Genomic DNA, 14,752 nt, shown 5'->3' on the forward strand with positions numbered 1-14,752 from the left:
TGGCTTCCCAAGACTAATGTTACAAGTCTAATAGCTCACACTTCCTTCAGAGTTTCAGCCAAAGAAGATTGGTATTTTGACAGTGGGTCCTCCAGACACATGACTGGAAACAAAAACTTGCTAACTAACCTTCATCCTCATGCCACGAGCTATGTAACCTTTGGTGATGGATCAAAGGGTGAAGTCAAAGGGATTGGTAAGCTTGATTTCCCTGGAGTTCCTGATCTTGACAATGTCCTACTTGTCAAGGGCTTGACTGCAAATCTAATAAGCATCAGTCAACTGTGTGACCAAGGTCTAAATGTTAACTTCACTAAAACTGAATGTCTGATTACTAACAAAGAAAGTGAAGTGATTATGAAAGGAGTCAGGTCCAAAGAAAACTGTTACATGTGAGCTCTCAAAGTGGTTATTCTTCAAAGTGTACCTTAGTCAAAGAAGAAGGAGTGAAGACATGGCATCAAAGGTTGAACCATATGCATCTTAAAGGGATGAAGATGATTATATATGTAAAAGCTGTTAGAGGAACTCCCAAATTGAAGATTGATGAAAGAAAAGTCTGTGGAAAATGTCAGACAAGGATGTCACACCAGAAACTCAGACATGACATCACTTCCAAAGGTTTAAAACTCCTCCATATGGATTTGATGGGACCCATGCAAGTGGAAAGCCTTGGTGGGAAGAAGTATGCATATGTAGTGGTGGATGACTTCTCCAGATACACCTAGATCAACTTTATAAGAAACAAATTTGATGTGTTTGAAGTCTGCAAAGATCTTTGTCTAAAACTTCAAGGAGAAAAGGAAAGTTAAGTTATCAAAATTAGAAGTGAACAAAGAAGGAAGATGGATCCCAAAAGTAATGAAAGATTATTTCTGGGCTACAGCAGAGCATATAGAGTCTTTAATTCCAGAACCAAAGTAATGAAGGAATCTATTAATGGTATTGTTGATGACCAACAAACTGATGTCACAGACGATGTTAAGTCATCTCTGAATGATCCCCCGGTTGATTTCTCAGACAAGGAGAATGAACCTCCTCAAGCTAAACCTGACAAATTCAACATGGGACCCTCCATCAGAGTTCAGAAGGATCATCCCAAAGATCTCATTCAAAGAGATCCAAGTAAAAGGGTCATAGCTAGATCAAGGGAAGTGATCTCAAATGGCTACTTGAAAGATGAAGTATGTTTTGAACAACCTAAAAGGCAAGTGTACAGATTGAAGAAAGCCCTCTATGGTTTGAAGCAAGCTCTTAGGGCTCGGTATGAGAGACTCATAATGTTCCTCACTAACAATGGTTACAAGAGGGGAGGTATTGACAAGATCCTATCTGTGAAAAATGAAAGAGAAAAGCTCATGGTGGCTCAAATAGATGTGGATAATATTGGGTTTGGTGGGAGGACAAATCAGATGGTTGAACATGTTGTTAGACAAATGCAGTCTGAAGTTAAGATGAGCCTTGTTGGACTTGGGCTACAAGTCAAGAAGCAGGTAGAAGAGTCTATTTTTCTATCTCAAAGCAAATATGCCAAGAACAATGTTAAGAAGGTTGGAATAAAGAATGCAAGTCATAAAAGGACACCTGCTCCAACACATTTGAAAGTATCCAAAGATGAAAATGGTTTTTGTGCTATATATCAAGCTGAGTACATAGCAGCTGGAAGTAGTTGTTCTCAACAGGGTTGGTTGAAACAAATGTTGACTGAATACAATGTCATACACGATGTCATGACATTATACTATGACAACCTGAGTGCTATAACTATTTCCAAAAATCTTATTCAGCACAGCAGGACTAAGCACATTGATATTTGTCATCACTTCATTAGAGAATTTGTGGAAGAAAAAATCATAGCACTAAAGCATGAAATGTAATTAGCTGACAAATTTGCAAGGGCTTGGGATGCTAATCAATGTGAATGTTTAAGAGGGAAATTGGGGATTTATATTCATGAGAAGTTATAGCAATTAAAGTGGAGTGGAAAAGGTAATAAAAATATTGTCTGCCCACTTAAAAGGAAGTGTCTCATTTATGGTAAATCATTACCTAGTATCGGAACTAGTATCTATACCATTTCCACACACTACCTCAACACAACCATTTCCATCTTCATCCAACTTCTCAGACAACCTCTGCTAGGGAAAATATTTTTCTCAAAAGTTCAACAAAATGTCACAATATCCCTCATCCTCAGGATCAAAACCCACTCACAAAGCAAGGACTCCCTCCATGGAGTTTCTGGATGAAGATATTTTGGAGGTTATTCCTCTTTCTGTAATCTCAGGCGACGCCCCTGGTCCTTCTTCCATGGATGGAAATAATCAAGGTAACATTCCTGATAACCCTCCTCATAAGGATGACATGCACTATACAGATCGTGCCATTAGGAACCTGGTAACTAGGATTCTAAACGAAGGGAATGCAGTCAAGGGTGTTTCGACCCCTCTATCTAGAAGGGATCCCTCACCTGAGGTGGAACCCCAAACTGAGAAAGATGATGATTCATCTAGATCAGAGAAAGACATGGATGCTGAGGGACTATGCTCTCTAGGTAAAACCTTGCCTAGTAAGAAACCAGTAAATGTTTCTTATTAAACTGTTGAGAATGTTATTAATCTGGAGGAAGAGAGTTCAGAAGAAGAAGAAGATGACACCTTGGTTCATGATTTAAAACCAAGTATTGCAAAGAAAATGAAAACAAGGAAAGGGAAGACTGTGGCTGAGATGTTGACAGCCAGAACAGGTAAGAAGGTGGCTGGTGTAGGACCCTCCAAATCATGGAGTAAAGTAGAGGTAAAGAAGAGGAAGGTAAGAGAAAGCTCTGATTCTGAAGATGATGTCGAAGATAATGTCCCAGACATCTCTCCTGCTAAAAGACAGACTGTTAAAAAGTCTCCAGCTAAGGTTGCAGCTGTACATTTGGACAACATTTCCTTCCATCTGGAAGATGGTGCTGCCAAGTGGAAGTTTGTTATACAGAGGAGAGTTGTTGTTGAGAGGGAGCTAGGGAAGGAGGTTGTAGAAGTGAAGAAAGTTATGGAATTGATCAAGACTGTTGGCTGATGAAAACTGTTGTTGCTTTGCGCCAATGCTTTGAATGGTTAGTGATAGAGTTTGTTGTGAATATCCCATAGGATATTTCTGACAAGAGTAGCAAGGAATTCTGCAAGGTCTTTGTGAGAGGTAGATGGGTAAGGTTCTCCCCAACCATAATAAATAAGTTCCTAGGGAGACGAACTAAAGGAGGTGTGGAGTTAGAGGCTACAGAAATGAAGTCTGTAGGACAATCACTACTGCCCAAGTCAAGGAATGGCCAAGCAAAAAGCATTTATCAGCTGGGAAACTAACTGTTAAGTATGCCATCTTGCATAAGATTGGTTTAGCCAACTGGGTGCCAACAAACCATATCTCAACTATCTCTAATGGTCTTGAAAGAATCATCTATGCTATTGGAACCAGGCTCAACTTTGATTTTGGAAGGTTCATGTTTGAACAAATTGTTAGACATGCCTCCACTAATGCAGTAAAGTTGCCTATTGCCTTTCCATCTATCATTTATGGAATTATTTTAGGCCAGCAACCTGGTATTCTAAACACAAGTGATATTCCCAACAGAAGGAAGCCTCCATTGTCCATTCACTACAAGTTATTTGAAGGAAGCCATGTCAATGATGTTGTCATGACATCTGCAAGAAAGGAGCCAACCTCTCAAGGTGGCTTGATTGCTCAATTGAAGGAAACTTGTAAGGAGTTGGAAACTGGGATTAGGGTTGCCAAGGCTAGGAAAGAGGCTTTAGAGGTTCTCATTAGTAGCTTGGAGCAGGAGGAGATGGATAAGGTTGGTGAAGCCAAGGAGTCAGATTCCCATACCTCAAGTGAGAGGTCCAATTCTCAAGATCAATCTAGTGGCAGTTCTGAATATGAAGGTGAAGAAGATGCTACTTCCTCAGACTGAGTTGTAATGGTCCCCCTGTTATGAAGACTGTGTGTTCTGGATGATGTTCTGGATGATGTTTTGGCTGTTTTGGATGCTGGAAAATTTATTGTTTTTCTGTTGAAATGTTTGTAATTTTTGGCAGTCCTTACTGATGCCTTGATGTAATATTTGGGCTCTTTATGAGTTCCATGGATTTCTGATTATCTCAGCTATTGCAACTGTGTATAATTATGGTTTGTATCTCCTAACATTTATGTTTTAACATTTTATATGTTATAACATCTCTTGTTACATTCTCTGCTAGGCTGATTGACATTTATTTTGTCTAATTGGTCACCTTTGATCTATTTTGACTAAAAAGGGGGAGAAGTGATTATGTGGAGAGCTGCAGTTAAAATGTGTGGATGTGGTGATCTGCAGTGCTGATGTAGCTAGCTAGGCTAGAATAAATGATGTTGATGGAGATGTTTGATGTGAACATAATGATGTTCTGTTCTGTGATGTTGGAGGAGATGTCTGATGTTCTGTGCATGCTCTATGGTGCACAGGTGATGTTGAAGCAGATGTCAGAGGGTGACTCTGATTATTACAGGTGTTGTTATTATTAAAGGAGATGTCAGTATTGAACAGACTTAGGGGGAGAAGAAGTACCCTTGTGTTTGTATGTGTGTTTTACTAGTTGCTATTATAGCTAGTAATTCTGTTTGCTTCTACTGCCGCTTAAATTGCTAATATGTTGTTTAACTGCTGATGTATTTTTCTTGTGAACAAAATGGACAGATATATGTTTTAGCCAACATTTGCCAAAGGGGGAGTTTGTTGGTTCTAAGTGTTGGCAGCAATTTTGGTAAAACAAAGAGTGTTCACAAGATGTTACATATGATGTCTTAACATAAGATATCTTGTACCTGCTGGTGGTTTAAAAATATAATTATGCAGGATTGTTTCAGGATGTCATACACAATGACATGACATCTGATACAATGTACCTGCTGGATATTTAAAATGGAATTTTGCAAGATTGTTCCAGGATGTCAGACCCGATGTCATGAAATCTGTACACAGAACATTCAGTCTGAATGTTATGTGTTATGTGATTGCGCTTTTAATGGCAATCTATGTTTGATTAATGAGTTAATTGCAAACGCAATCAATCAATGATTACAACGTGATTTAACTTATTTTCGAGAGAGATCTAACCAACTGTCATAAGAAGATTTGAATGGAAAATAGTTTTAAGGTTTTATGATGTCCAAGCCCAGCTGAAAGCTTCTATAAAAAGGATATGGAAAACCTGATTTGATACACAAGAAATACAGAGCGAAATACTGAGAGAGAATAAGGTTTTAAGTCTTGTGTGGTCGTCTGACTTGTAAGCCATTCAATTCATCCATAGATGATTGAATTGGTCTGATTTTTGAGTTGTAATTTGTCACTCAATGCTTTTAAGCATGAGTGTGTGTCTACTTGATTGAAGTTGCTAGGTAAGATCAAGTGTGTGTCTTTGAAGAGTGTCTTCTTTTCATAGTAATTCTTGTTTATTATCACTGGTGTGATTGAGGGGGAGTGAGATGGGATCTCATATCTAAGAGTTCTTAGGTAAAAGTCATACGGGTAGAGATTAGGTGAAAAAGACTGTAACTTGTGTAGTTTACTGAGAGTATTTAAACTAATTCTATTTAGTGGATTTCCTTCCTCGCTTGGTAGCCCCCAGACGTAGGTGAGTTGCACCGAACTGGGTTAACAATTGCTTGTGTCTCTTGCATTACTATTCTTTATCTTTATCCTGTTTGAATTATTCAGATATTAGTGTCGTGACATTACCTTCGACATCTCATATCTGATACTAGAATTTCACAAGTTGAAGTCCTTCTCTTACAATGAGGCAAAGATCTATCTTCACTATGTTTGTGGTAGTATAGTTAAACATTCCTTCTTAAGATAACAACTTGTCTCTTCTCCTAAAATCAACCAACAAACATGTTTTCAAACTTTTCTACCTAAACTATGGGATTTTGATCCTTCATTGGTATGTAGGCACAAGACTTTATGTCTTTTCAAATCAAAAATCAATAAAACACACTTCTCTTCTCATCTCCCCAATCTTTAAGCAAACAACAATAACCAAAAACAAATATCTTAAGAGGTTCCTATAAGATACTATAGATGATTAGGGTGCTGGTTGTTGAAAAGTATACTTTCGGAAAATATTTTAATATCGTATCCACAGAGATTGGTTGTTATTACCGCCGTTTAATAATCCAAATTGTTATAAGTTTAGAAAGTAACCAAATTGTTTTGTTTGAAAAGTTATCTTTTTGAGTAAAATGTCACTAAAGTAGTAAAATGGTTTTAATCAAATGTAAAAGGTTTGGCAAGATTGGAGTTCACTATTTAAATTGCTTATGACTCCTTATGACAACTATATAGATTCAAGATTATTTATGATGTTCAAGTATCCTCTCAATATCATTTATGTCTAAATGATATTGTGATAATCACTATATTAATCTTTAGACGATTTCTCCACCTAACTATCAATATAGCAATCTTTAATGGTTGATACAAAAGAAGAGTAGTGAATAAATCTATTTCTACAACTTATTCACTACTTGAAAGTATATTTTATGTCAAGACTTAAATAATCTCTTTCAACAACTACTCAAATCTCATATTCAACTTAGGGCAAAAATATCATTCAATACATCAGCAATCTTTCATCATATATAAGAGTTAAATGGAATACATAAACAAATAAAAATAGTTACTACCTCCAATCATGACAAAATGGGGTTTAGCTCCTCATCATCATTTTTGGAAAGCACAAGGCAATGAAGAAATAAACTCTGTTTTTCTCTCTTAAAAAATATCAAACTATCAATGAATGAATGAACAATTTCCATTCTGTTTTCTAAAAAGGGTTGACCTTTCCTAAAATGCTCATTTTCATCTAAAGCTGAAAAGCCCCCCTAAAACAGATACAGAAATGGCAGACACAGCTGGCCTTGAAAACAACACATTAGGCCAGAACACCTTGCTGGATTCGCAAGGTTCGCGGCGCGAACTGAAGCTACCTCAGCTTCCTTGCTTTGCAAGCTTCATCCAATTAATCTTCCAAGTATTGATCTTAAAAAATAGGCCTCCAAATTGCATTCAACACTTCTTCCAATTTATGATAATGCATTCCAAAGCTCTCTTGTCCAAAAATTCTACAAAACTAACAAATATGTGAAATAACTACTCAAAACAACATAAATTAAACCTAATTGCATTTATACAAAATAGTGAGAATAAAAGTGTGTAATTACATCAAAACTTGGTAAAAGGGACCAAAAAAATTGTATAAAAAGTAGTACTAATTGGTCCCTAACACTGGTACCTTCCATTTTCATAATAAATCCATGAACCTTCAATCTCTTTATTGCACTGTTTTGCATTGCATATTTATGGGTTATTTGATCTTTTCCCCTTCCCTTGGATAAATTAAAGTTGGGTGATGACATTTTGTTTTGTGAGTCAAGTTAACCTAATAGCTTGGTCTCTGATTCTCACCGTGACAGAAATGGTGAGTTCACTGGGGACATCCCCAAGAGGGTTAAACCTATCTTGTATATATTTGTGTTATTATATTATACCAAATCATGTGAAAAATGAGAATCAAGAGGTCTTTCAAGGGTTGTAATGTGGCTTGGGTTACAAGAAAGGATATGATTAAGAGAATTCAACAAAGTTGCCTATCCTAAGGGAGCATTTCCATATATTCAACTCTACACAATTTCCATTTCTTTGATCCCCGTCTTTTTCTTTTCTTTTTCTTTTTACATCCACACAACCATGAGTATTTTCTTTGTTTTCTTTTTCTATCTTTTCTTTTTCTTTGCTCTATGGTTTCAAGGGCGATTTCTTTTCATATTTTCACCCTTTCATAAAAACTCACTTTTCCAAGTTTCTAATCAAATCTTTTTACTTTACTCTCCCCAACTTTAGATTCCAAAACCAAATTTATTCAATAATGCTCCCTACTTAGACATAAGAAAAAGGCAAAATTTGCAAACAACTCGGTTTGAGGGTTCAATTGACACGAAAGAAATTAGGATTCATTTATTCACAAAATTTTCAATTGATTTTACACTTATCCATCAAATGAATCCTAAAGTAAGCTCAAAGGGGGTTAACTAAGGATCACTCCTCATAAGGTTAGTCGATTCAAACTTTTTGGTCAAGTGGTTTTTCTCATAACAAACAATGCCTCTATCATTTTCAAAATTTTCACACAAAAATAGATTAATGCATGATTTAGCATGATAAGAATGAGTTGAAATAATGCTTGGTTTCCCGCATTTTAGTGTACATTGGAAAGCTTCCTCATAATTGGTTAAGTCCTATTTTGATTCAAAAATGACATATATTTCAATGAATTTATGATATGGAATTTGCACATGTAGCGGTGTATTCGTCACTTTATGATTTATTGATTAAATCAAAAGCAAAGCATACAAAGAATCGAGTCGCCACCGCACTTTTATTTATCCAAAGGAATGGCTAAAAAGCGAACAAAATCCTAAGAAGTTTTACACATAGAAAACTAATGAAAAGATCAGAGATCTGGGTAAGGGGTTAATTACGCAATGGGAAGGTGTTAGGCACCCAAAACGTCCTAGGTACTCATAGGGAGCCCTTTTCACAACTTGTTGTACGAAATGTTATTTGTTTATGAAATATTTATTGTGCAAACATGGATTGAAGGGATGAGAAAAGAATATACAAGTTATTATTTTTGTGTTTGAACGGATGAACCCGTTGCCTACGTACCTTTCCATGGAAGGTAAGGATCAAAACGCCGTAGTTTGGCAAAAAGATTTCCAAAATATGAGTGGATTGATTTTAAAACAAAAGCCCTAAGGTCTTTCGTTATCCACGGGAGAAAACTCAACCTTATACAAACCACAAGTCCACCATGTGAGAAAAGCTTCAACTTGCTAGTGAGGGGTTAACCCTATAATAAGCAAGGAAGTCTTACAATTCAATCACTAAGGACAAAAGGTGAGATTAACATCAACCAACTAGGATAAATCAAACTTATGGCTAATGTATGAAAACTTATCAAGAATGGACAAAGCCACAAAACAATTGAATGAGTGAAATTAACCAATTAGGATTATTCACAAAAAGTGGTCAAGATATGATTAGAATTCAATTCAAAAGAAGTATTATGAAAATGAAGTTTGAAAAATCAGAGGCTTAAGGCCTAGGTTTCTAATTTGAAAAGAAATGAAAATGTTTGCACAACAGTTTTCAGGTTTTGGATTAACATGCACATGGAGGTTTAAAGAAACAAAATGTGGGAGGGTGAGGAAGTAAAACTTCTTAGATGTTCACCTCTTGAGATCATATGTAGATGATTCAAGTGATTCCTTTGGAATAGGCAACAATGCAAATAACAGATGAACAAAGTAAATGGATACCGGATGCCAATCAATGGACTTATACCAATCTCCTAAAATAAAGAGAAACATGGATACCAGATGCCAATCAATGGACTTACACCAATCTCCTAAAACAAAGAGAAACATGGATACCAGATGCCAATCAATGGACTTACACAAGTCTCACAAAACAAAGAAACAAGGATACCAGAGGCCAATCAATGGACTTATACTAGTCTCCTACCTTATCATAGGAACAACTGCCAATCAATGGACTTATGCTTGCCTCCTCCATGGGCAAAACAAAGTGTTGCAAAACAATGTTTATGAAATGATATACAAGTGATAATGATACATGCACAAAGGCACACTCAAGCAAATATGCACAGATGAATCAAGTAAGCAAACACACAAGTCAATTAGCACACACTATATACAATCAATTTGGCTCAAGCAAGGTTAGGCTTTACAGCCAACTGGAATGGGGTATTTTGAGCTCTTAACCCTAATATTGAGAGTTAGGGTGAAGCAGATAAAATGGAGATGAGGGGTGTGCCTCATAGCTCTTATCCCTGGTCAGGGAGAGCTTTGATTAATGGAAGGTGTGGGAGTTCAGAAAGTTGGAACTCTTCTCCACAAATGGACTCTATGAGATCTTGGGTTATTATTCACCATGCATCAACACATGGTGTGAGCAAGGTGAATGACACACTGAGTAGCAGGAGATGGATTACACATCTCTTTTATCTGCCATCTTACCTCTTAAGAGGGCTTTTCCTGCTTGGCACAAAAATTAAACAATCACAAGCATTTCCTCTTAAGGAGGGCTTCAGACAGGTGCCTACCAATAACATTAGGTCTTCCATACTACATGAAGATTAGAGATCAAACCTAAGTGGTTAAGCAACCAAGCAAAAGCAAAGTTCAAATGAACTTAAAGCAACTTATGTACCTCTTGAAGTGCAGATTCGGATTTGGCTTGTTTCAAGGCTTGTGATAGCTCCAATGTTCCTCTATGATGCTTAGTGAGATGATTAATGGAGAGAATGAAGTTCAAACACACTTGAATTCAGCAGATTTTGAAATCACCATGGATGCTTCAAGCTTCGAGTATGCTTCAATATGGCACGGTTTGCTTCAATTCCACGTCCAATCTTGCTCAACAATGCTTCATGATCATGAATCAACCAAGAGAAAGTGTTCTTGTGTGAAGAAATTGCAAAAAAAAATGAGAAAAAAGTTTGGAGATTTTTTGGATCTAGATCTAAAATTCAATGTTAATTACCAAAACAGTTATGCTTAACCTTATATATGCCATGCTAATCATGTTGTAATCATGTTTAAGCCTAATGCAAATGAGATTAATCACTTATGAGGTGTATGTGAAAAAATGGTTTTTCACCTTATGCATGGAATGCATGTGTGAACAGTACACGAATTTGATCCATTTTCACTTAAAATCAATTTTTAAAACCAATGGTAATGGCAAAAAGTTCAAACAATGGTTCATTTTTGAATTTTGTAATTTCCCTCCAAAAAGCCCATGGATTAACAAATGATCATGTGATGACAATTCATGTAATGTGATGCATGATTTGGAAATTAGAGGTCAAGAGGAGAATATTGCAAAAAGAACCACTCATTTTGGAGCTTTGGTTGAAAAGTTATGCTCATTTGAAGTCCCATGCACACTTTGCCATGATTTGATCATATCTCCTTAACCACACATTAGAAATTCATGATCTTGGACATTTTGGAAATGGGAGAGAAAGATCTACAACTTTCATGTTCAACAAAATTTCATTTGAAGCTTTCTTGATGATGTAATATTGAGTTGAAGTTGGTTCAAAATCTTTCCATTTTTGGAAAGTTCAAATTATAGGTCACTTGCTATTTTTGGAAATTCTTGACCTGACTTCAAATTCTTCAATGTGAGTGTTTGAAATGTTAAATGAGACTTGTCTGAACATGAATGAAGTATTTCTAATCACTTCCCACCTCCAAATCCACAGTTGGCTTTGCAGTTGACTTTCTAGGTCTTCAGTTGACTGGGAAATGTTCTGATGAAATTCAAGCCTCTACCACTTGGGATTTTGCTTCAAAATGACATCATATCTCATATGAACTCTTGTGAATGATTGTGGGGTCCAAATCTCAAGAATAACCATCACCTATTTCTCAATGAATGCCTTTGATTGCCTTGACCTGTTAATGCTTCATCTGCAAGACAAAGGTTAGATGACATATTTTTGTACTTTTGGTTAGGGATAAAAGGAAAAGCAATGATATACAAGTGCAAACAATGCTTGGTGATCAAGAACCACTCTCAAAAGGATGACCCACCCATAGGGAAGGAAGCAAGGTGTCCAATGATCTTTGAGGCAATGCAATGTTATGATATGATGCCATGAGGGATCTTAGGGACAAAATTGGGGTCTTACCCCTATTTAAGGTCATTCTAGCCGGAGAAGTGAAGATTAAAGTCTTCATCTCGACGCGGTAGAATGGGCTTAAATAACAGTAATGAGACAAATTTTGGTCCCTAAGAGACCTCATGATGCAAATGTATGCATGCAAAAGAAACAACCTCTGTGGAGAATACCGGTCCACAAAGAAAAGACGATCCATCGAAGTAATACACTCACCAGGAACCAGAGACTCTAACAGGACTCTCATGGGGATAAGAAAAAGAAAAGAATGCATGATCAGGACACGATTCTGAATTAGGGGAAACTAGAATTAGACACAGCGTGAGCAAGACGCGACTGGACTGGAGACCTTACTGGGGAGTAAAGGACTCATACTGGGGAAGAAGAAAGAAATTCCCAAAGGGAATAAACCCATTGGAAAGACTCAAGCTGACTCAAAACTATCCACGAAGGATACTTCGGATGAAAATCCGGACTCGGACTGGGGAAAAATTCACACAGAATCTCCCTGCCGGGGAAAACTGCATATATTGGGGAAAATACCAATACAGCAAAATGGAAAAATCACAACGGAAACTCCACTGGGGAATGTCTAACAAAGAGACTCTCCTGGAGAAAATCTGCAAGATAAGGTGTTACCGGCTACTGGGTAACAAACTCAAAGAGACATGTGATCTAAGCACCGGTTACTGGGTGAAAGAACAACAAGCTCAGGAATAATGAATATCTAAGACCGGTATAAGGGTGAGAGATATCAGTCAACCAAACATCTGAGAAAGACCTGAAAAAGGTACATCAACTCAGGAAAATCTGACTCCACAAGGGACCAAGGTCATAATAGGGAGCAGAAAGGAAGGAACACCAGGGATACCGGCTACTGGGTATATAATAGGTGACCGACCAAAGCGTGAATTGGTATATATGCCAAAACACTCATCATCCGAAAGGATGGTTTAAAAAAGCAAATCGACTTACAGGATAGATATTCGACTCCGCAACGGGAAAATGAATCTTACTCAGCTGGGGAAAAAACCCAAAGAGCACATGAGATATAATATCCATTACCGTCAAAACGTGGATAGTATACTCGCATGAGATATATTATCTATTACCGTCAGAACGTAGATAGTATACTCGCATGGAAGGAACACCAGGGATACCGGTTACTGGGTATATAATAGGTGACCGACCGAAAAGAGAGACAATCGATACCAACACCAACAGGGTAAACGAAAGATAACTCACAGGGGATAAATTGCAAGCATCCGACAATTATCCAAGAGAACCACAAATATTCGATTCCACAAAAGGGACATACGAATCTTACTCGACTAGGGAAACACAAAAGGCTTCGACTGAGGAGTGCATGAGATATATTATCCATTACCGTCAGAACGTGGATAACATACTCGCATGGAAGATTATCCACAACCGGCTATTGGGTTAATAAAGGATAAATCAACCGAAAAGAAAGGCATCGGGATACCAAAACTAGGTATATAAAGATGACCGATCAAAGGGAGCAAAAACCATTACCAATCAAAAGGGTAAATGAAAGAGAAACTCACTGGGGATACATTGATAAACATCAATGATCCGGGGAACAAATCACTGGCATACGGTGAAAGGACCCGCTGAGGATAAAATTGCTAGCATCCGGCAATTATCCACAAGGGAATATCTGCTGGGGATAAAAATTGCTAGCATACGGAAATTACCCAGAAGAAAGAGGGAATATCAACATCGAATACTGGATGAAGATAACCACAAAGAGTAACCATCATCGGTTAGGATGAACAACAAGGTTAACTCTGAAAAGGGGAGAAATTAGGGTTTACAACTACCGAATACGGGGTAGAAGACCAAAAACTCTGGCTGAGGATAAAATTGCTATCATACGGCAATTATCCACAAGAAAGCCCAGACTCCGCCAGGGAGATAACAACAACATAGGATTTACAACTACCGAATACTAGGTAGAAGACCACAAAATCCACCATCAACCAGAATGAACCACAACGGTTACCTCTGCTAGGGGATAAAAGAGATAGGACTTACAACTACCGGCTACCGGGTAGAGGGCCACAACTCTGATGAGGATAAAAGAACTAGGGTTTATAACTACCGAACACATGGTAGAAAACCAACAACTCTCTGCGTGGGGAATGAAAGAATCACAACTCCGCACGGGGAAACAAAATAGGGTTTATAACAAACCATCAACTGCTGAGGAGCAAGAAGAAATAGGATTTATGACTGTAAGACCCCAATTTTGGGCCCTAAGATCCCTCATGGCCCATATCATTTACATCATAACCTCAAGGATCATTGCATGTGGGTTGGTTGCCTTGTGGGTTTGTTTCTTGATCACCAAGCATACTTTGCATTTGTATATCTTTGCTTTCATATGTTTATCATTTAAAAAAGTACAAAAATATTGTCAGTCTAACCTTGTTGCTTGCAGTTGAAGCAATCATCAGCAATTAGGTCAAAGTCAGTCATTGGTCAGTCAAAGCAATGGATGGTGGCCATTCTTGCAGAATTTGGGCACCATGATCAACAATCACAAGTTCATACATCTTGAGACATCATTTGGAATCAAGTTCTCAAGGAATTAGGGTTTGGATTTCATCAGAAGTGGTCCAGTCATCCAAAACCCTAGAAAAGTCAAACTTGGTCAACAGTTGATTTAATCAAGAATTTGATGGATAGAATTGATCTGAAGAAGTTCATTCATGCTTATATAAGCCTCATCTATCATGTCAAACCTCATCATGGAAGAAAATCAAGTCAATCAGAAATTTTCCAGAAATAGCAAGTGGACCTGTAATTTCACCTGCCAAAAATGGAAACTTCTTGATCTTAAACTTACATCATGATACAAGCTTCAAATGAATTTTTGCCCAACATGAAAGTTGAAGATCTTGTTCTCCCATTTTCAAAAAGTCCAAGAACTC

At 37.4% G+C, this 14,752-nt stretch overlaps 1 protein-coding gene across 1 annotated transcript in view; it reads left to right on the forward strand.

Annotated features, from left to right (window-relative positions):
• The first annotated feature begins 923 nt into the window (after positions 1-923).
• LOC127122946 (uncharacterized) overlaps positions 924-14,752 on the forward strand; it is a 29,688-nt gene continuing 15,859 nt past the window's right edge. Inside the window, exon 1 of the mRNA XM_051053219.1 lies at positions 924-1,415. Coding sequence (XP_050909176.1) covers positions 924-1,415 — 492 coding nt within the window. The remainder of the gene's footprint in view (positions 1,416-14,752) is intronic.

This window comes from Lathyrus oleraceus, chromosome 2 (assembly GCF_024323335.1).
Source record: "Lathyrus oleraceus cultivar Zhongwan6 chromosome 2, CAAS_Psat_ZW6_1.0, whole genome shotgun sequence".
NCBI classification, from domain to species: domain Eukaryota; kingdom Viridiplantae; phylum Streptophyta; class Magnoliopsida; order Fabales; family Fabaceae; genus Lathyrus; species Lathyrus oleraceus.